This window comes from Amphichorda felina, assembly GCF_050947745.1.
Source record: "Amphichorda felina strain 45539 chromosome Unknown scaffold_7, whole genome shotgun sequence".
In the NCBI taxonomy this organism is placed as follows: domain Eukaryota; kingdom Fungi; phylum Ascomycota; class Sordariomycetes; order Hypocreales; family Bionectriaceae; genus Amphichorda; species Amphichorda felina.
The window spans coordinates 2,374,762-2,391,825 of NW_028145043.1; the positions used below are offsets into that span (position 1 = coordinate 2,374,762).

Here is a 17,064-nt window from a genome sequence, read left to right on the forward strand (position 1 = left end):
CAACCGGTGCGCGGCCCCGCCACGGCAGCGGGAGCGGGACCGACCTCGGCGCCACAACCGACGACTCCATCTCGAACAAGAGCAGTCCTGCCGCCGATGGTGAATACCATGCCAGCAGATCTGTGGCTTGATAACGACCCATTTGTCGGGCAACTCCTCGGTAGCCCGACCAATGTGCCTTTTTGCGTCCCCGATGGACTTGCCTTGGAGACCATCACGCCTGACGATGCATTCACATTCCAGGCTCCGGGCAAGGAGCATGTGGACTGGGTGGCGCCCGATTTCGAATTCCCAAAAAAGTCTCGCCCGTGGAGCATAGTCAGCTCGGCCAGTTCTATAGGGTCGAGTTTCTCGCCGGTGCAGACCGAGGTGAGCGACACGGCGACGATACGGACCCTCCATTCGTCGCGCGACCCGAGCCCCCACGACCTGCCGCCTGCCGCCTTGTCTACCCTCAGCTCAGTGCCTTGCTGGACTGCCGACTCGCGGGTGGAGAAGAAGTATACGTGCGACTGGGCTGGCTGCGGCCACGGCCAGAAGAGGTCCTTTGCGACGCATGCCGGGCTGGTCTGGCACGTCAAGGCAGAGCACCTGCTCGTGTGTCCCGCATCTGGGTGTGTCGAGGGGGCGTTTGGGAGCGCCAGGATGGTGACGGCTCATATCGCCGTGGCACATCCTGAGACAGGGGCGGAGGTTGTCAAACAGTGGCAGCTTGAGCCGAGTGCTCCTCCAGAGGACGAGCGACCGGCCGAGCACATCCCAACCACCAGTGCTACTGTTCAACCGCAACAGCCTCAAAGGGTAACCAGAGTAATTGAGGATGGTGGATCCGAGTCGACTGCCTACCGAAAGCGAAAGTACCAAGAGCAGCTTCAGAGCGTCGTCGAAAGGAGGGCTAAGCGGGCCAGGAAATCCTCGGGTGAGTAATGCCCATTGTGTGGCCAGGCATCACTGCAAGCTGACCAGAGAAGATTCCCAATCCAGCGACAGACAAGTGAGCCAACCGCCCAGCTTTGCTCTCGTGTGGGAGCACGCCGTCCTGCCCTTCCTCATCGACTCCGTACCTAAATGGTCAACACCGCGCCATGTCATCAGCACCACCCGCGGGCGAACCCCAGATACTAGGCGCATCAACATCATGACACAGGTGGAGATGTCCCGCGCCCGCAAGGTTACCGTGGCCTCGCACGTGCTGGACCTCCTCCCAGAGGCGTTCCGCCACAAGGTGTCGTTTGTCTTCTCCGTGGGCAATGTCGTTCGCACCGTCGCGTGGGCGAGGGGCCTCAGCAGTAACCTCCAGGACGATATCTGCAGTCCCAGAAACCCCTACCTGTTCCATAACCCGTGCATGGGGGACAGTATTGGCATCAAGGGCAACGGATCAGTCCAAGACAGCACTGCGACGCTGGGACCCTGCATTTCCGTCAACGGCGCCAGCTTCTGGCTTGGCAACTTCCACCCTTTCCTGGAGGCGTATCAGACAGGGCACAGCGTCAAGATTGAGCATCCCTCCCCCCAGGACCGCTCCAATTGCATCGCCAGCGCACACGACTCCATGCCAGCGCGTCATGACTACGGCATCGGGGACCTAAGGGTGACATCCGGTCTGAACCTCCATACGACCCGGGTCTCGCACGACCCCTACTGGGAGGATATGGGCAAGGAAAACCCCCTCGTCGTCACGGACTGGGCCCTCATCGCCTCCTCCACCTTCCATGCCAACATCCTCCGCCGCTTCCCTTCCGATACCCAAGCCCCCGTCAAAGAACCCCTTATCCGATCAACCTCGGCCATTGTTCCCGGCGCCACCGTTGTCTCCAGCGGGCGCACATCGGGTTACCAGCGCGGCCAGGTCTGCGAGATCCCCGCGTACGTCAGCGGCGAGGAGAATGGGACGCAAAAGGCCACGAGGGAATGGTTCATTGAGGAACCCTACCCCTGCGACAACGAGGAGGCCTGGATCCGTGGCGGCATCGGCGTCGAGGGCGACAGTGGCGCAGCCGTGGTTGACCCTGACACCAATGCTCTCGTCGGGCAGGTTTGGGGTCGCAACCGATACTGGGGGCCCGGGCCGCGACACACTTTCTTCACACCCATGAGCGATATCTTTGACGATATCCAGGAGAAGTGCGGTCAGCAGACGCGCCCCCAGCTACCGCAGCACCGCGATGAGGCCGATCGGTATCTCGTCTATCCCTCGTGCGGGCGGTGCTACGACCTGCAGACCTATCTCGACAGCCGGCGCAGTTCGCGCGTGTCACTGCAGAGCATGATCATGGGGAGAGGTGACTGTGATCAGGACATTACGTCAACTGAGGCTGCCTCGGAACTAGATACGCCGCGGGGGGCCGTGTATATCGAAGAAATGGGCGCGTCATTCAACAATATTCTCTCGCCGGCTCAGTTTCCATCTGTGGGAGTTGCAACGCCTGCCACACCGTGTATTGCTGATCTGAGGAGCCCCTATGCCTATGCGCAGACCCTGGAGCTGGACGATGTGCGCGAGGTGGAACCCACGCCCGGGCCGGCCAAGAAACGGCCTAATACTCAGGCGTCTACGCCACACCCTAGGTCTGAGAGGAGTACCAAGCGAGCTAGGATGGACTTTTGAGGTGAATAGGGGTATATCATGGGGCAAAGCCTCCGCGAGCCATTTTCCTGGCGCGACCCTCGCGTCGGTTGTGGTTCGCCCGCGACCCCTTGTTGGCCTCCTTGTTCCTCCTGGCTGCTTCCGTCGACTTCTCTCCAGTCGGACCGGCAACGCTGCCTCCCCTACCCCGGCCTCTGCCGCGACCTCCTCCGCGCCCGCCTCCTCTACCTCCCCTCCCTCCTCTTGAAGACCCCCCGGCGGCGTCACTCTCTTCATCCGCAGACCCGGCCCCGCCGCCTCGCCAGGCGGTACGTTCGATCTGTGACTGCTCCCCGCCAAAGGCGTACTTGGCCTCTAACCGCCTCTTCTGCTGGGGGTTCCTGTTAAGCATGACCGCCCAGCCCTCGATTGACTCGTCGGTCATCCCCGTTTCATCTCGTAACTTGGCACGGGCGGGGCCTCTCTTTGTGCTAGCATCTCGCCCAAACACCCCCTCGTCCATCTGATAGGCCCTGAATAGGATTTCCTCGTTGCCGTTGCTCGCGCCATCAGCCTCCTGGCTGGTCGAGTCGACGGTGCCGCCAACATCGACGGCGTCATACGTGTCATCACGCTCGTCGTCGTCTGAATCGAAGGCGGCAAGGGCGGAGAGAATAGCGGCCTTGTTGGGGGCGGCGGATTGGACCTCGTCGGCAGTCTTGTTGTGATTCTTGCCGAAAGAAACCTTGGAAACGTCGATGGCAAGGCGATCGAATTCGTCGTCATCAAATGCGTTGTGTCTCTCTGGTACCAGAGGTGGTGTGGGATGTGGTGCTAGGTCTTGGTGTTGCTCTCTTTGTGGTTTTGAGGATCTGTATATGTTAGCAAATGAGAATACTGTACAGGCAATGAGATCATCAATAATGAGACATACAAGGGCTCGCTCCGGTCGGCCGATGCGAGATGAGGCGGCAGCGTTTCGCCCAGAAGATTCGCGACGACCTGCTCCACATCATCGCCGTACTCATCCAGGCATCTTGCCACGAATCCAGAGCCAAGGTCGGGGAAAAGGTCCTGTACTTGGGTAATCTGGCTCATCTTGTGCACGTGGATCTCAACCTGCACATCATCAACCGTCTGCTTTCCCTTGCCCTTGTCCACCTTGCGCCTCACGAGACGCTTTGGCCGGACCATGGGGCCCTTCTTGAAGTCCTCGAGGGCCGTTATGCGCTTCCTCAAGTTGTCTGTGGCGGCACCCGAGTCCTCTGCCCTCCTTGATAGGATCTTTAGGATAGGAGTAGAGGTGACGAGCTCGGCGACCAGGGAGTCGTTGACATTGTGTGGACCAGCCTTGTGAGAGTCGGCAGAGGACTTGAGCGAATAGAGCTGATCATTGAGCATCGCCCACTTGGGAGGGTCTGCCTCCGTTAGCCCTACAAGACAGAGGTACATGGTTGCGATTATGGCCTTGCGCAGGGGAGGATTCATGACGCGGAAGCAGGTTACCAGGCCGTCGAAGAAGTCGGAGCCAGCGAGGAAGAGGGTGCACGCTTGGGGCGAGGCATGCAGAAGAGGGTTGAGGTGGAGGAGACGGGACTCGACGAGCTTGAGATCGCCCTTGATTCCAGAGTCGAGATGGGGGATGAGGAGCTTCTTCAGTGAGGCGAGAGTAGCTTCAATGGCGGGGGCGTGGTCGTTGAAGAGCTTGGCCATGACAGGACCAACGTGCTTCTTGGAATACACTCTTGAGAAGTTCGATAGAAAATCGAACCCAAGGAGCTGAGTAGGCGTCTTAGAACGGAGAAGTCGAGATGATAGCTGAAATACTGATTTCAGGAGCTGCGTCGAGTAAGAGCCCAGAGATGAGGGGCCCCTCTCAGCAGCCTCCTCCATGAACGAGGCGATAAAAGCTCCCATATACTCATCATTTGCAGCCTTCTTCGAAAAATCACCATCTCCAAGACTCAGACAAGCTTGCGTGAGCACCAACCACGCCTCGAGCAGGGCGTCCCATTCTTGTGAGCTGAGATGTTGCCTCCATGGCGCTTTCGGAAACGGCGCAAAGGGGGGTAAGGCGGCCATGATTGAGGCTCGTCCAACGGCGGATTCGAGATATTTTGTGAGATATGAACAAAAATGGGAGAAAGCTCAGGGTATTTCTGCCATTATTATATAATGCGAGTGTCGTGTCTGCCTCATCGCCGGATGAATCATCGTGATGACCATCATCGACGAGGCGCACTGGGGTCGTTCCCAGAGGTACGTACCCAGCTCTAAAGAACCCCACCATCTGGCCAATGGGCAATGAGCTCTGCATGTTAGATACCCACCTGTCCCAATACGGAATAGCGTCCTCGGCGCACAAATTCGAGCATTTTGCAAACCCCCACCAAAAAAAGGCGGTCGTCGGCGAATTTCTTGGATTTTGCTTCCAGCATCCAACGACAATCGCCAACCCGCCGCTCTTCATCACTTTGCCGTAACTCCCACGTTCGAGTCGTGAAGAGAATCAATCGACCAATTATCAAAAATGTCTTCCTACCAGAAGCCTGAGAAGGACCAGGGCGAGGCTCCCGTACGCGCCCCTCCCCCAATTCCAGGCCTGACCAGGGCACGTTCCCGCAACTTGACTTGACTGACACCCTGCCCGCAGAAGAGCCACAAGATCCGCATCACCCTGTCCTCCCGCAAGGTCCAGGTTCTCGAGAAGGTCTGCTCCGAGATCATCGAGCGCTCCAAGAGCAAGGACCTGCGCTTCAAGGGCCCCGTCCGCCTGCCCACCAAGACCCTCAAGATCACCACCCGCAAGACCCCTTGCGGTGAGGGTTCCAAGACCTGGGACTGCTACGAGATGCGCATCCACAAGCGCCTCATCGACCTGACTGCCCCTACCGAGGTTGTCAAGCAGATCATCGTCAACATTGACGCCGGCGTCGAGGTCGAGGTCACTATTGCTGCTTAAGCAGGGTGCCCCGGACGGGAAAGGAAAAGATAGGCTAGCTTCGAGCTGCGGATACTGGGCTCAGCTAGAAAATAAGACAAAAATTGGTGCAAACTACTGTAATGGTCTCATGTGTGATACAGAACTGCCATTCTTCGAAGGTTCATGTGACTCTGTGTGTGCAGGTTGTACATTGACTCCTACTGTGTAGGAGGCATTCTAGGCAAAAATCTGGTAATCTGCCAGCTATCTTTGTAGCCAGAAACGTAAATTCTATCAGTATACACCCCAACGCCAAATAATGCTTCTTATTTCCAGGGCGGCCCATACCAAGTCGCGTCCATCCTTTTCCTACACCACCATGTAGATATTAGAAATTCCATAATGTACAATCCCGCGGTGGCGGCAGCTCGGGCATCACCCCATCCGCAAACGTTCCCGTCTCGGCAAACGCAACCCACTGCGCTCGCGTCTTGTCGTCGTACTCGTTTGGCGGCAGCGCCGTGTCCTTATTAAAGGGCGGTGGTCCGGACGGGAAGAAGATGCGCTGCCAGGTGCCATCGAAGTGGAGAATGCCCGGCTTGCCGTTTTTGTAGCTCACGGGCTTGTCGCGGAACATGGTCAGATTGCCGTCCATGCCCTTGGCGCTGTAGCTCTCGATGGGCGGATGCTGCCTGGTGCTATCAGGCGGGTACGGGTTGCTCGAAGGGGCGGCGGCTGCCTTTGGTTGGGCTGGTGCTTGGGTGGCGTTGTTGGCTTGCTGGCCAAAGGGGCTGGCATTGCTTGGAGCATTCTGGGCAAAGGGGTTACTCGCGTTGGACTGCTGAGCAAATGGGCCATTAGGTTGTTGCTGCTGCTGTGGTTGCGGCTGGTTTGATCCAAATGGGCTTGCCTGTTGCGCTGGCTGCTGGCCAAAGGGGCTGCTGGCAGGTTGCGCTGCCCCTGTGTTTCCAGAAGCAAAGGGGTTGGCAGCTGTTGTGGCGGAAGGTTGCGATGGCTGCCCAAAGGGATTGGGCTTGGATTGGCTTTGGTCATTGGAAGCAGACGCAAAGGGACTGGGACCCGCGTTTGCTTGATTCGACGGCTGGCCGAATGGACTTGGAGCGCTGCCACCGACACTCCCTGCTGTCGCAAAGGGAGAGGCGGTCGTGTTGGACGTAGAGGCAAAAGGGTTCGGCTTTTGCCCGAGCTCGCTGGGCTGACCGAAGGCGGACCCTTGAGCACTTGGCTGTGAAGGCTGACCAAAGGCAGCTCCTTGAGCATTGGGCTGTGAAGGCTGGCCAAAGGAGGGAGCGCCAAAGGGGCTGGGCTTCGCACCGAGTTGCGAGGGCTGGCCAAAAGCAGAACCTGGGGCACTTGGCTGTGAGGGCTGGCCAAAAGCAGAACCCTGGGCACTTGGCTGAGATGGTTGGCCAAATGAAGGCTTTCCGAACCCTGAGGCCGGCTGCGACGGCTGGCCGAATGCCGAGGGCTGTTGTGATGATTGGCCAAAGGGAGAGGCAGCCTGCGAAGGCTGCGAGGGCTGTCCAAAGGTTGGAGCAGACTGCTGTGAGGGTTGCCCAAATGGATTGGCCCGTTGTCCCAGAGCCGAAGGTTGTCCGAAGGCGCTTACTCCGGCCGCCGCCCCGCCGCCTCCAAAGGCAGACGGTTGGCTGCTGGCACCCGTAGAAAAAGGGTTCGCCTGTGTCGCCGCCCCCGGGGCGTTGGCCTTGGGTCTCCTGCCGACGAGGAACTCGCCAAAAGGCTGACCTTGCGTGCCCTGCTGGCAGATGTCGTGGCGGTTGGGGTGTTTGTTCTCGGCCTGGACGACAAAGCTGGCAGCCTCGCGGAGGTTGCCCACGGCATTCTGCATCTGCTGCTGGGCATTCTGGTACAGCTCTTGGGCTTGATTAAGCTAGGGGGCTTGTCAGCAAACTCGAACCAAGGCGTCTGTCTCGGGGCACAGAGGTCAACATACAGCCTGCTGATCGCCGCCAGTGGCTTTGGCGGTGAGGTAGTGCAGCCGCATCTCCTCGAAGCTCTGTTCGCGCGGGTATCCTCCAAACAGCTGCTCGGGGGCGTCTCTCCCCGGTGCGTAGGCTGAGAGAATCCATTGTGGCACCTCGGTCGTCAGGTCCGCCTCGATAGTATCGAGGTTGATCCTGTACTTGTCTGCTGCATGTTAGCACCTTCCCGTCTGCTCTCGCCAGGACGGAGTTGCCCTTACCGAGCGCATTCTGTCCCCCGCCACTACCTCCTCCTCCTCCTCCTCCGCCTCCACCTCCAAGGGCGCCAAAGCGATTCGCCGGCTGGTTGCGGTTACCGCCGTCGGGGTGCTCGAAGCGGCAGCTGTCTGTGAATGGCAAAGAAGGACGAAAGTCAGCCAGTGTCTCCCTCCCCCCATCCCACGACACCTAGCCACGGCAAACGTACTTCCAAATTTGCAGTTTCCCTGCTGCCAGTACCTGCAGATGGTCATTGTGCCGGGCGTCCTGGACGCGGCAATGGTTCAAGGGAACCCCAGAGGTCGAGCCAAAAGATATTCGTCGTGGTCCTCCTCGATCGCGCTACGTCATGTCGGGGGAGGCAGATTTTCGTGGCAATCGGAGCTCGCGTCTAGTCTTGCCACGGTCGAGATATGATTTGGCCTATGCGCAACAGGCGGTCGATGTTGGGGAGGAGTAGCTCTTCGTGGGGGTGGGTTAGAGGTTGCGACGCGACAAAAGTTCAGATGGGTTGGGAGATGATCTGCCTCGCGCGACGAAGCCTCGTGGTTGGGTGCTGCTAGCGGCAAGGTGGGTTCTTGGTACGAATGCTTAGCACCACCCAATTGCTCCGACTTTATGCATGCATCTACAGCGACAGACGTCTCAGCACACCTATTTCATATTGATTGTAGCAGATACAGCGAGCATCATGACTTTGCAGCCCATATAAACTTGTGAATATGAAGCTTGTACCACCGCCGTGGTCAACCACCCAGCGTGGCCTCGACCGACGGAATCAGCAGACTCTCAACATACACCTCATCCCTCCACGCCGTCCAGTCATGGTTATACAACCCCCACGTCTCATCAAAGTCGTGCTGATCCTGACGCGTGTAGTAGCTCCCGGCAATCACCCACTGCATCCAGCCCGCCGTATTGCCTGGCAGCCACTGGGCCAGGCAGGTCGAGTAGACGCTCCCGTGCGCGCTGCCGTCCTGCGCGAAGCCGAACTCGGTCACCAGCACGGGGAAGACGTTGGCCGTCGACGCCTCGTCCGGGTTCATCGCCTGCGCGCCGCCGTTGTACAGGCTGCCCTGCAGGTCCGCGCACGAGCCCGTGTTGGTGTTGTAGTTGTGCAGCTCGATGGCCAGCTTGTCGGCGTAGCCTGCAAAGTCGTCGAAGCTGAATGTCGCCGTGCCGGGCTCGAAAGCCTGGCCACGCACCACGGGCTGCATCGTCGTGTCGTAGTTGAGTCCCGACAGGATGACGATGACGTCTGGGTTGGCTGCGTGGACGGCGTCGGCACCCTGGCGCACGCGTGTGTACCACGTCTCCCAGTTGTACGTCTCGCGGACGGCGTCATTACCGGACGGCTCACGAAGCTCGTTGCGGAGTGACATGGACGCCAGGTTGCTCCACGAAGTGCCCTAGGAATGGATGAGCTGGGTTTACTTCCCAAGAGGATTTGTTCACACAAGGGACAAAGGACCTACATGCTCGGCCATGTATGAGAGTCCACGGACCCAGTTATCGGCGTCAAAGTACGTGTCTCCCCACCAGGTGTTGCCGTCGTCGCCGGAACAGCACCACTGGCCACGCGAGATGTGGTTGTCGAGATTCACGTATATTTCCTGCGCCGCGAGTTCTTCCGCCACAGCATCAAAGACCTTCCGGGATCTGTTAGAAAGGAAAAAAAAAGCCACTAGAGAGGACAGAGCTGGTCATACCTCAAGTCGTTTAGTGGACTCGGTGAACTGTGGGTTGTTGGCAAGCACAGCCGCCAGAACAGACGTCCCGTTGTCATCGCCTAGTGCATCGATAAAGGCCGTCTGGAGGTCAATGTCCTCGCCGCCGTTGTCATAGATCTGGTCAATCATCTGAATTGCATATGTCAGGCGCACGACGTTCATGCCCAGCCTCTTAATATCGGAAACGATGGTCTGGATGGACTGGTATTGCAGACCCTCGGGAACCATGACGCCGCCATGGCCAGGCCAGTTGGTACCAGCGAGCTTGACAGAAGCCCCGGTGGTATCAATCATTTGCGGTCCATCAACAACCAATGGAAGGTTGGGGAAGGCGTCAGCCGTGCTGAGCAGGCTGGCTGCGAGGGTCGCGAGAGTGTGAAACTTGATCATTTTAGAGGCTGGCAGGATGTGTACACAATTCCAAGCACCTTCAAAGAGAAGAGCAAGTCGGGAAGCTTGGCTCTTTTAAAACTCCTCGCTGCTTCCATAGCTTCTCGCCCGCACATATGGGCATGGCCACCATTCATACACTGGTTCTTGGACGGAACCCCAGATTCCTCATACAAAACGGGTGACGCTGCCGATCAGACCCCATCACGGGCATCGGGACAGCAGTAGCATTCGGTTTGTCATACATCCTTTGCGGGTGGCATACATCGGGCGTCGGCAGAAATGCAATCTAAAACCTCTCTAGACTTGATCCGGGCGATCTTTTCAACCATGGCTAAAGGATCGCATGGAAGAGACTGCCACAGACATGACACGCACCATGTCACCATGTGGCAAGCTCGACATGATACCCCGGACCCCGCATCTCGGACATGATTTCCGCACACAATATCTCGTCGATCCGGCCTCTATTACTGTAGTAACAAGACGGCAGTGTAGGATTGGGCTTGGGGCTAGCAGTGTTGAGATTGGGCCGCGTGGAAAGGGCCTGTCGGTACATCACTCAAGCACTAGATCGCAGGTAAGATCCTCACGGACCCGAGATAGCCCGGTGAATCCCTCGGTGTCTTTTGGAGCGAGAACAGCCGTCGGTTGATCCAGATGTAAGTTCGATTTGGGCTTGATGCCATTCATGCGCATTACGTTACACGTTACACTCATCCCCAGCATCCCCCCCTTCTCTCCCCCCTTTCCCCCCGGGCCTCACGACCGGTCGACCTTCCTAAACTCCACCAGCGGCCCCGTCTTGGCGCTTGTGAACGTATCAATCAGCTGGAACTCGCTCTCGCGGTGCCTCCCCCACTCCAGCTCCGGCCCGCCCTCGCCCGGGTCCGCCACGCCCACCGCCCGCCGCATGTCGTACAGGAAGATGGTCCGGGCCAGCGCCGTCGTCATCTCGACGTACGCGAGGCCCTTGCCGATGCAGCCGCGCGGCCCCACGCTGAAGGGGCAGAAGGCGGCCTGGGCGCGCGCGACATCGTCCTCGGTCGTCTCAGCCCCCGAGAGCGAGCTACGCGAACCGGTGATCCACCGCTCGGGGACGTAGTCGTAGGGCCGCGGGTAGTGCTCCGGGTTGTGGTGGATGGTGTAGTGCGGCACGCCGACGACGGTGCCCGCGGGGACGGCGTGCCCGTCGATGGTCTGGCCGCCCTGGAGGACCTCGCGAGGGAGGATGCTGCCGACCGAAGGGGATAGGCGCATGGCCTCGTCGATGCAGGCGCGCAGGTAGGTGCAGGATGTGAGGGCCGGGCCCTGGACGATCTCCTCGACGTCGGAGAACTTGGAGCGGACCTCTTCGACAACCCTGCGCAGGGCGGCCTCGTTGCGCACCAGGTAGAAGAGCGTGGCGGCCATGGCCGTGGAGGTGGTGTCGGAGCCGGCAATGATCCTGAAGGTGTGCGTGTCAGCATTTCTACCCTCCTATAATCCACACTTGGTGAAGCGCAAAATGCTCCTTAGAAGGACTCACAGTAGGTTGGATTCGGCCCACAGCTCGGGGATGCTGAACCCCTGGCCCGTCTCTGGGTCGCGCGCCTTGAGCAGGTAGTAGAAGAAGTCGCGGCGGTCCGAGTCCTCGCCGAGCTTGGTGCGCTCCGTCAGCTGGGCCTTGCTGTAGGCCATGTAGCGGGCGCGACCGGCGGCGAGCTTGGGGAAGAGGACGCGGTCGAACTTGAGCTTGTTGACGATGGGCATGGTGCCGCACTGGGGCGGGGCAGCAGTGTTAGTATTGACACACAGTTTCAAGACTTTCAGATAATATATGGAGGGAACGACGTACAACCAGGTGCCGCGTGGTGGCCGCCTCGACCAGCTCCAGGGCGAAGCGGTTATCCGGACGCTCGAGCATGTGAAACGCCTTCCCGTAGCTCAGATCGCCCAGGATGTCCATTGCGAGGTAGTTGCACCAGTCGCTCATGACGCGGGGTGCCGTCCAGCCCTTCGAGTCAGCCGCGCCATCGAGGGTGCCGATCTGGTCGCAGAAAGAGCGCACATTCTGCAGGATGTAGCGCTCGATGCCGCGCATGGCGCTGTCGGAGAAGGCCTGGGAGAGCACGCGGCGCTTGCGGGCGTGGACGGCCTTGTCACGCGTGTTGTGGGTGTTGGCGACGGGGTGGGCGAAGGCGTCGTAGAACTCGGCCTTGCGGACGTTGGACTTGAAGCCGTAGACGTCCTTGAGGGCGGCGGCCGAGTTGAAGGACAGGCAGTTGGGGCCGAAGCGCACGACGGGGCCGTAGCGCTGGTGCATGCGCCAGAACTCGAGGTGGCGGTCGCCGCGCCAGGCGTGGTACAGCTGGTGCGCGTTGGTGAGCTTGGCGATGAGAGGGCCAGGGTAGCGGGCTAGCGGGTGGAAGAAGATGCGGTAGACGGCGAGGCCGAGGGTCTATGGCACATGGAGGTCAGTCTGAGCGCTGTGATGATGGTGGTGGGTGTTGGACTGGGAGGGCGTACGTAGAGCGCCCCGGCGCCCAGCAGGGCGCCCAGCAATGTCACGACGTGGAGCATCTTGGATAGAAGGTGAGAGTGTGTGGGAGGCTACAAGGGGAGGACGAGGACGAGGACGTGACGGCCCCTCGCATCATTTAATAAGACGGCAGCAGCCCCAGGAAAGGGACGGGTCTAGATATCAGATACAGCGTTACGGCATTGTCCAGTGGTGGCCCACTTCGGCTTTGGGCGGCACAGGAGACGCCGTCATCAATACCGGATCAATACGAATGGTGCGGCCTTGTATTACGAATACATGCGGGCACAGCTACTACCATACTAGCAGGAGGAGGTTCCACCGCCGGCTCCGGGGCCCCCACCCCTCCATATTGCCCGATTGGGAAGATGGCGGTTACGGTCGGGCTGGGGCAGAGCCAACGGCTGAGATCTGCACGCCTTCTGGTGGTTGCATACTAACAGTAGTGAACAAACCCGCATAAGCCTCTCGGGGCGTGAATGCGGAACGGCGTCTAATGGGTGCGGAAACTGAAAGGATTCTAGGGCGGCGGCTGGGGAAGATTCGAGACTCTGGGGTTGCAGGGTGGGGGAAGAGGGTCCATGTCTGTCCATGATGTATTTTGACTTTGGCTCGCGGCCGACGGTGGTTTCAGCTGATGAATGGTCAGCACTTGTAGTAGAAGAAGTCGACTGCAGCATTGATGACGATGCCGAGCTGGGGAGATTTAGGTCCGGGCTTGGATGGGCAGCGTATAGGGTAGGACTCGCAGTTGGTCTTCAATCCTCGGCACAACGGATGCATTGCCAACAATGATCTTGGGAACCATCAATCTTCCCAATTCCCCCTCGATATTCTGATCGAAATCTCTGCATCGAGCAATCCATCTCGATTGACTGGAACCAAGCTTTGGAAGACCGGGATGCTCGGGTCGGCTCAAGGTGCCAGTTGACTTACACGGGGAACCGTGGTGGAGCTTAGACCCGTCAGAGCCGAAAACCGAAAGCCGAGCCACGCATGAGACTCGCCGGATTCGACGCCCTCGGAACTCAGAACTGGATTTCCGAAGCGGCAGACGATGGCTAGCCCGATGGTTGTACGTAACACGTCGGCAAGTAAATGTGGATTCCGGGGCCGGTATGATCTAATGAGTATGGAGGCTGTCCAGCCGAACCGGACAGCCTCACAGAGACAGACAGACCGAGAAGTCAACCCCAGGTGCATGAAGATCATTCTGCTCGGCCTGTAAGGCTGAGGCACCGGACGATAGCCCGATTCAGCTACCGGACCTCGGCCGACTGCCGAGTTCTTATCAATGCATCACCAAATCGACCCCTCACAGTCGCCGACTCTCCACGGGGCCTCCGCAGTTCGGTTGGTCCCTCCGGTTAGCTTCACTTCCCAAACCAACACTCCTCTCGCGAGTCCCGTACCGTCACCGACGACACCGACAAGATGGCCTCTGCACAGCGGGTCAGCAGCCCGGCGGCACTCTGCGTCAATGGATCCCGACTGATGGAATCCATCCACTCGACATGCGAGTTCGGCAAGGCCCACGCCTACGGGGAGTATGTCCCACCCCCTCCTGGTCTCCATCACCACCAGCACGACAGCTCACAATGACCCCAACAGCCACCCCACCGAAACGGGCATGGCCCGCCTCTCCCTCAACGACGATGACAGGCGCGTCCGGCTCTGGCTGATGGACCAGGCCAAGGCCCTGGGGTGCGTCGTCACCGTGGACCAGATGGGGAACATCTTCGCCGTGCGGCCCGGCAAGGTCGCCCACGTGCCGCCCGTCATGATGGGCTCGCACCTCGACACGCAGCCCACGGGCGGCCGCTACGACGGCATCCTAGGCGTCATGGCTGGGCTGGAGGTGCTGCGGACGCTCCACGAGAACGAGTATCAGACCGAGGGCCCTGTGGGTGTCATCAACTGGACAAAGTGAGTCTCATATCCACATATATATATATATATATATATGTCTTCTTTATCTCATCTGTACTGAAAAAGGAAAAAATAACAGCGAGGAAGGCGCCCGCTTCCCCATCGTGACCGTCTCATCCGGCGTCTGGGCCGGCTCCATCCCCCTCGAGACAGGCTGGAGCTGCCGCGAAGTAGCCTCCCTCGCGACGGACCCCTCGTCACGACAGACGCTCAGGCAGGAGCTCGAGCGCACGGGGTTCCTGGGCAGCGTCCCCGCGTCGCACACGGCGCAGCCCCTGGCGGCGCACTTTGAGCTGCACATCGAGCAGGGACCCATCCTCGAGGACGCGGGCCAGAGGGTTGGGGTCGTGACGGGCGCACAGGCGTACAGCTGGTTCGAGGTCGAGGTGGTCGGGAGGGACAGCCACGCGGGGACGACGCCGTTGGCTGCGCGCAAGGATGCGCTGCTGGCGGCGGCCAAGATGATCGTCGCATCGAATGCGGTGGCCGGCGAGGAGGCTGGGCTGATCACGACGGGGATCCTGGAGGCGCATCCGGGGAGTGTGAATACGCTGCCGCGGACGGTGCGATTCACGCTCGATGTGCGGCATCCGAGCACAGAGGCCGTGGGCAAGATGGTGGGCAGATGTCGCGAGGAGTTTGATAGGATTGCTAGGGAGGACAGTGGGAAGGGAGTCGAGGTGCGGTGGACGACGTTAACGGAGAACATGGCCGTCGAGTTCCATGCTGACTGCATCGCGGCGGTGCAGCAGGCGGCTGAGGAGGCTACAACCGAGATACCAGGTGCGTCTGGGGTTGAAGGGGCCAAGCTCTGGAGGCACATGTTGAGCGGTGCTGGGCATGATAGCTGCCATACAACCAAGCGGTGTCCGACAGCCATGGTGTTTACGCCTACGAGGAACGGCATGAGCCATACTCCAGACGAGTACTGCAGTCCAGAAGACTGTGTGCTGGGTGCCCAGGTGCTGCTTAGGGCTGTCATGCGATATGATGCGGCTAGGAGGTTCTAACATGGCTTGATGCTAGCTCAACCATACCTCAGAGTTCCTGTGCTCATGACCTCTCCTCCCTAGAATTCTAGTGTACTCGACCCGGCATAGCCCATTATCTGCTAGCTCCGCTTAGATGTTTCCACCTGCGGCCGGAGCCTCGTGCCCCCTGGCAATAAAGAGCTGCATGATAAGTAGTTAGAGAGGAAACCTTTAGAAAAAGAGAGTGGAAAAACTCACCCTATCCCGAAGTCTATGGAGCTCTTCCACCCTCTTATCGCTCCTTGGCGAACCGCTTGGTCTGTCCGTTCCATCCTATGGGCGCCGAGATCATGCGGCCCTCGTGCCGGATGCCAGAACCCTTCCATTTTTCGAACCCGTCAACGTCTCGCGGAGTGCAAGGCGAGAAATAGTGGAAGATGAAGTGGGGATATATCCAGTAGTTGGGAAATGTCCCAAGTGACCATGAGAGGGGGATACCACCCTCTTCGGGCCCCTCCTCGCGGTAAAACGCATGGAGCGAGCCCAAACACCAAGAGAGCTCCCGGTCCGCACAGTCTGTGTTGGCATCGACCTTCTTGGTTGGGTTTGTCATGATCAGAAGGGTCGTGACAAGAGCTGTTAAGGAGATTAACCAGGGTTCGGGACCGGCAAATACTCTGCAGCGACTAGATATAACACATTGTGTAGCCACTGCGCGAGACGCTGAGTTATGGAATAGAGATCTAACGCACTGGATTTGGGCGTCGGAAGGACGGCCCAGAACTATCTCCTTTTCTCGTGTCCTTTTATATTGTGGAGAAGCGTTCTGTACATGCCCAAATGGTGCACACTCTACCATATACGCCCCTCTGGTGAAGCCATGAAGTCGGCTGGGGCATATGGTTAGGCAGCACGCAGTAACTCTACCATTTTCTTTTGTAGGTTCGACAGCCGCTATTTCAGCCTCGTGATGGTAGGGCTCAATGCCACAGAGTGGCAGCGCTAATTTCTCTGAGCCCACTTCAACCTGAAGTATAGCCTTCCAGGCATATGAGAGAGGGATAGGTAGTGAAAGTCGTTTCCTAACATTGGTAAAAAGACAGTGGGATGGCGGCGAGTGGCTGTGAAACCATGCCTTTCATTGTACTCCGGACGAAGACTGATGGTACTCCTGGGGCCACCGTGATCGCTTTGGAGAGGCTGAACAGGAGGAGACCATTTCAAGACAGAGTCAATTTCGAATATTGCCACCAGATCTTTTAGTAGCGCATCCAGTTGTTTCTAGATTGGAGGGCAGTGGGTGGCCTCTCCAGAAATGAAATGGGTTACCAGGATGGTAATGGAGTGATTGCGCTGGAAATGCTTCTGCCCTCGTTGGCTTGGACAATTGACATATAAAAGAAGAGGGAGAGCTTGGAATTGAGAGAGAGAAGGGTGAGAGAACAGAGGGAATCAAGGAGGGGAAAGAAAAGACGGGATGCACACGGCAAGTTGATCACAACCCCTTTCTGGTTTATTACACGCCACTGCAGAATGGTACATCTAACATGCATAGAAGCACACACAGGAATCTACTGCATTTGCTGCTAAAACAGTCATGTCATGGAATAGCCCTGGTATAGATATAGCACAGGAAGGGAAAAAGCCCTAGGATGATCAGAAATCTTCTGATGTGTTTCTGGGTTGACGAAGGCGGACTGTTGGGGCTATTAACTATGTCTTCTCACATCATCTTCTCACACGAGGCTGTTGATTATACATCAAACTTGAAGGCAATCTGGCGAAGGAGCGTATGCAACGCAAACACTA

At 58.5% G+C, this 17,064-nt stretch overlaps 8 protein-coding genes across 8 annotated transcripts; 3 read left to right on the top strand and 5 right to left on the bottom strand.

Moving 5' to 3' along the window:
- Positions 1-96: 96 nt before the first annotated feature.
- ACO1O0_007538 (uncharacterized protein) lies at positions 97-2,611 on the top strand (the record flags this gene model as incomplete). Its single annotated transcript, XM_083196910.1, has 2 exons — positions 97-919; positions 996-2,611. The coding sequence occupies 2 exons, from the start codon at positions 97-99 to the stop codon at positions 2,609-2,611; spliced, it is 2,439 nt and encodes an 812-aa protein (XP_083048118.1).
- Positions 2,612-2,627: 16 nt separating this feature from the next.
- On the bottom strand, positions 2,628-4,651 carry ACO1O0_007539 (ASCC2 family CUE domain-containing protein; the record flags this gene model as incomplete). Its single annotated transcript, XM_083196911.1, has 2 exons — positions 2,628-3,441; positions 3,504-4,651. The coding sequence occupies 2 exons, from the start codon at positions 4,649-4,651 to the stop codon at positions 2,628-2,630; spliced, it is 1,962 nt and encodes a 653-aa protein (XP_083048119.1).
- A 448-nt stretch (positions 4,652-5,099) lies between these two features.
- Positions 5,100-5,531, top strand: RPS20 (40S ribosomal protein uS10; the record flags this gene model as incomplete). Its single annotated transcript, XM_083196912.1, has 2 exons — positions 5,100-5,144; positions 5,223-5,531. 2 exons carry the CDS (start codon positions 5,100-5,102, stop codon positions 5,529-5,531), a joined length of 354 nt encoding a protein of 117 aa, XP_083048120.1.
- A 349-nt stretch (positions 5,532-5,880) lies between these two features.
- On the bottom strand, positions 5,881-7,968 carry ACO1O0_007541 (uncharacterized protein; the record flags this gene model as incomplete). The annotated part of the gene is made up of 4 exons (XM_083196913.1): positions 5,881-7,404; positions 7,468-7,661; positions 7,717-7,842; positions 7,923-7,968. The coding sequence occupies 4 exons, from the start codon at positions 7,966-7,968 to the stop codon at positions 5,881-5,883; spliced, it is 1,890 nt and encodes a 629-aa protein (XP_083048121.1).
- A 492-nt stretch (positions 7,969-8,460) lies between these two features.
- On the bottom strand, positions 8,461-9,834 carry ACO1O0_007542 (glycoside hydrolase superfamily; the record flags this gene model as incomplete). Its single annotated transcript, XM_083196914.1, has 3 exons — positions 8,461-9,123; positions 9,190-9,363; positions 9,424-9,834. The coding sequence occupies 3 exons, from the start codon at positions 9,832-9,834 to the stop codon at positions 8,461-8,463; spliced, it is 1,248 nt and encodes a 415-aa protein (XP_083048122.1).
- A 762-nt stretch (positions 9,835-10,596) lies between these two features.
- On the bottom strand, positions 10,597-12,396 carry ACO1O0_007543 (cytochrome P450; the record flags this gene model as incomplete). Its single annotated transcript, XM_083196915.1, has 4 exons — positions 10,597-11,281; positions 11,363-11,595; positions 11,672-12,274; positions 12,343-12,396. The coding sequence occupies 4 exons, from the start codon at positions 12,394-12,396 to the stop codon at positions 10,597-10,599; spliced, it is 1,575 nt and encodes a 524-aa protein (XP_083048123.1).
- Positions 12,397-13,789: 1,393 nt separating this feature from the next.
- On the top strand, positions 13,790-15,294 carry ACO1O0_007544 (M20 family metallo-hydrolase; the record flags this gene model as incomplete). The annotated part of the gene is made up of 3 exons (XM_083196916.1): positions 13,790-13,902; positions 13,967-14,281; positions 14,364-15,294. The coding sequence occupies 3 exons, from the start codon at positions 13,790-13,792 to the stop codon at positions 15,292-15,294; spliced, it is 1,359 nt and encodes a 452-aa protein (XP_083048124.1).
- Positions 15,295-15,547: 253 nt separating this feature from the next.
- On the bottom strand, positions 15,548-16,137 carry ACO1O0_007545 (uncharacterized protein; the record flags this gene model as incomplete). Its single annotated transcript, XM_083196917.1, has 2 exons — positions 15,548-15,891; positions 16,119-16,137. 2 exons carry the CDS (start codon positions 16,135-16,137, stop codon positions 15,548-15,550), a joined length of 363 nt encoding a protein of 120 aa, XP_083048125.1.
- Between the last annotated feature and the right edge of the window lie 927 nt (positions 16,138-17,064).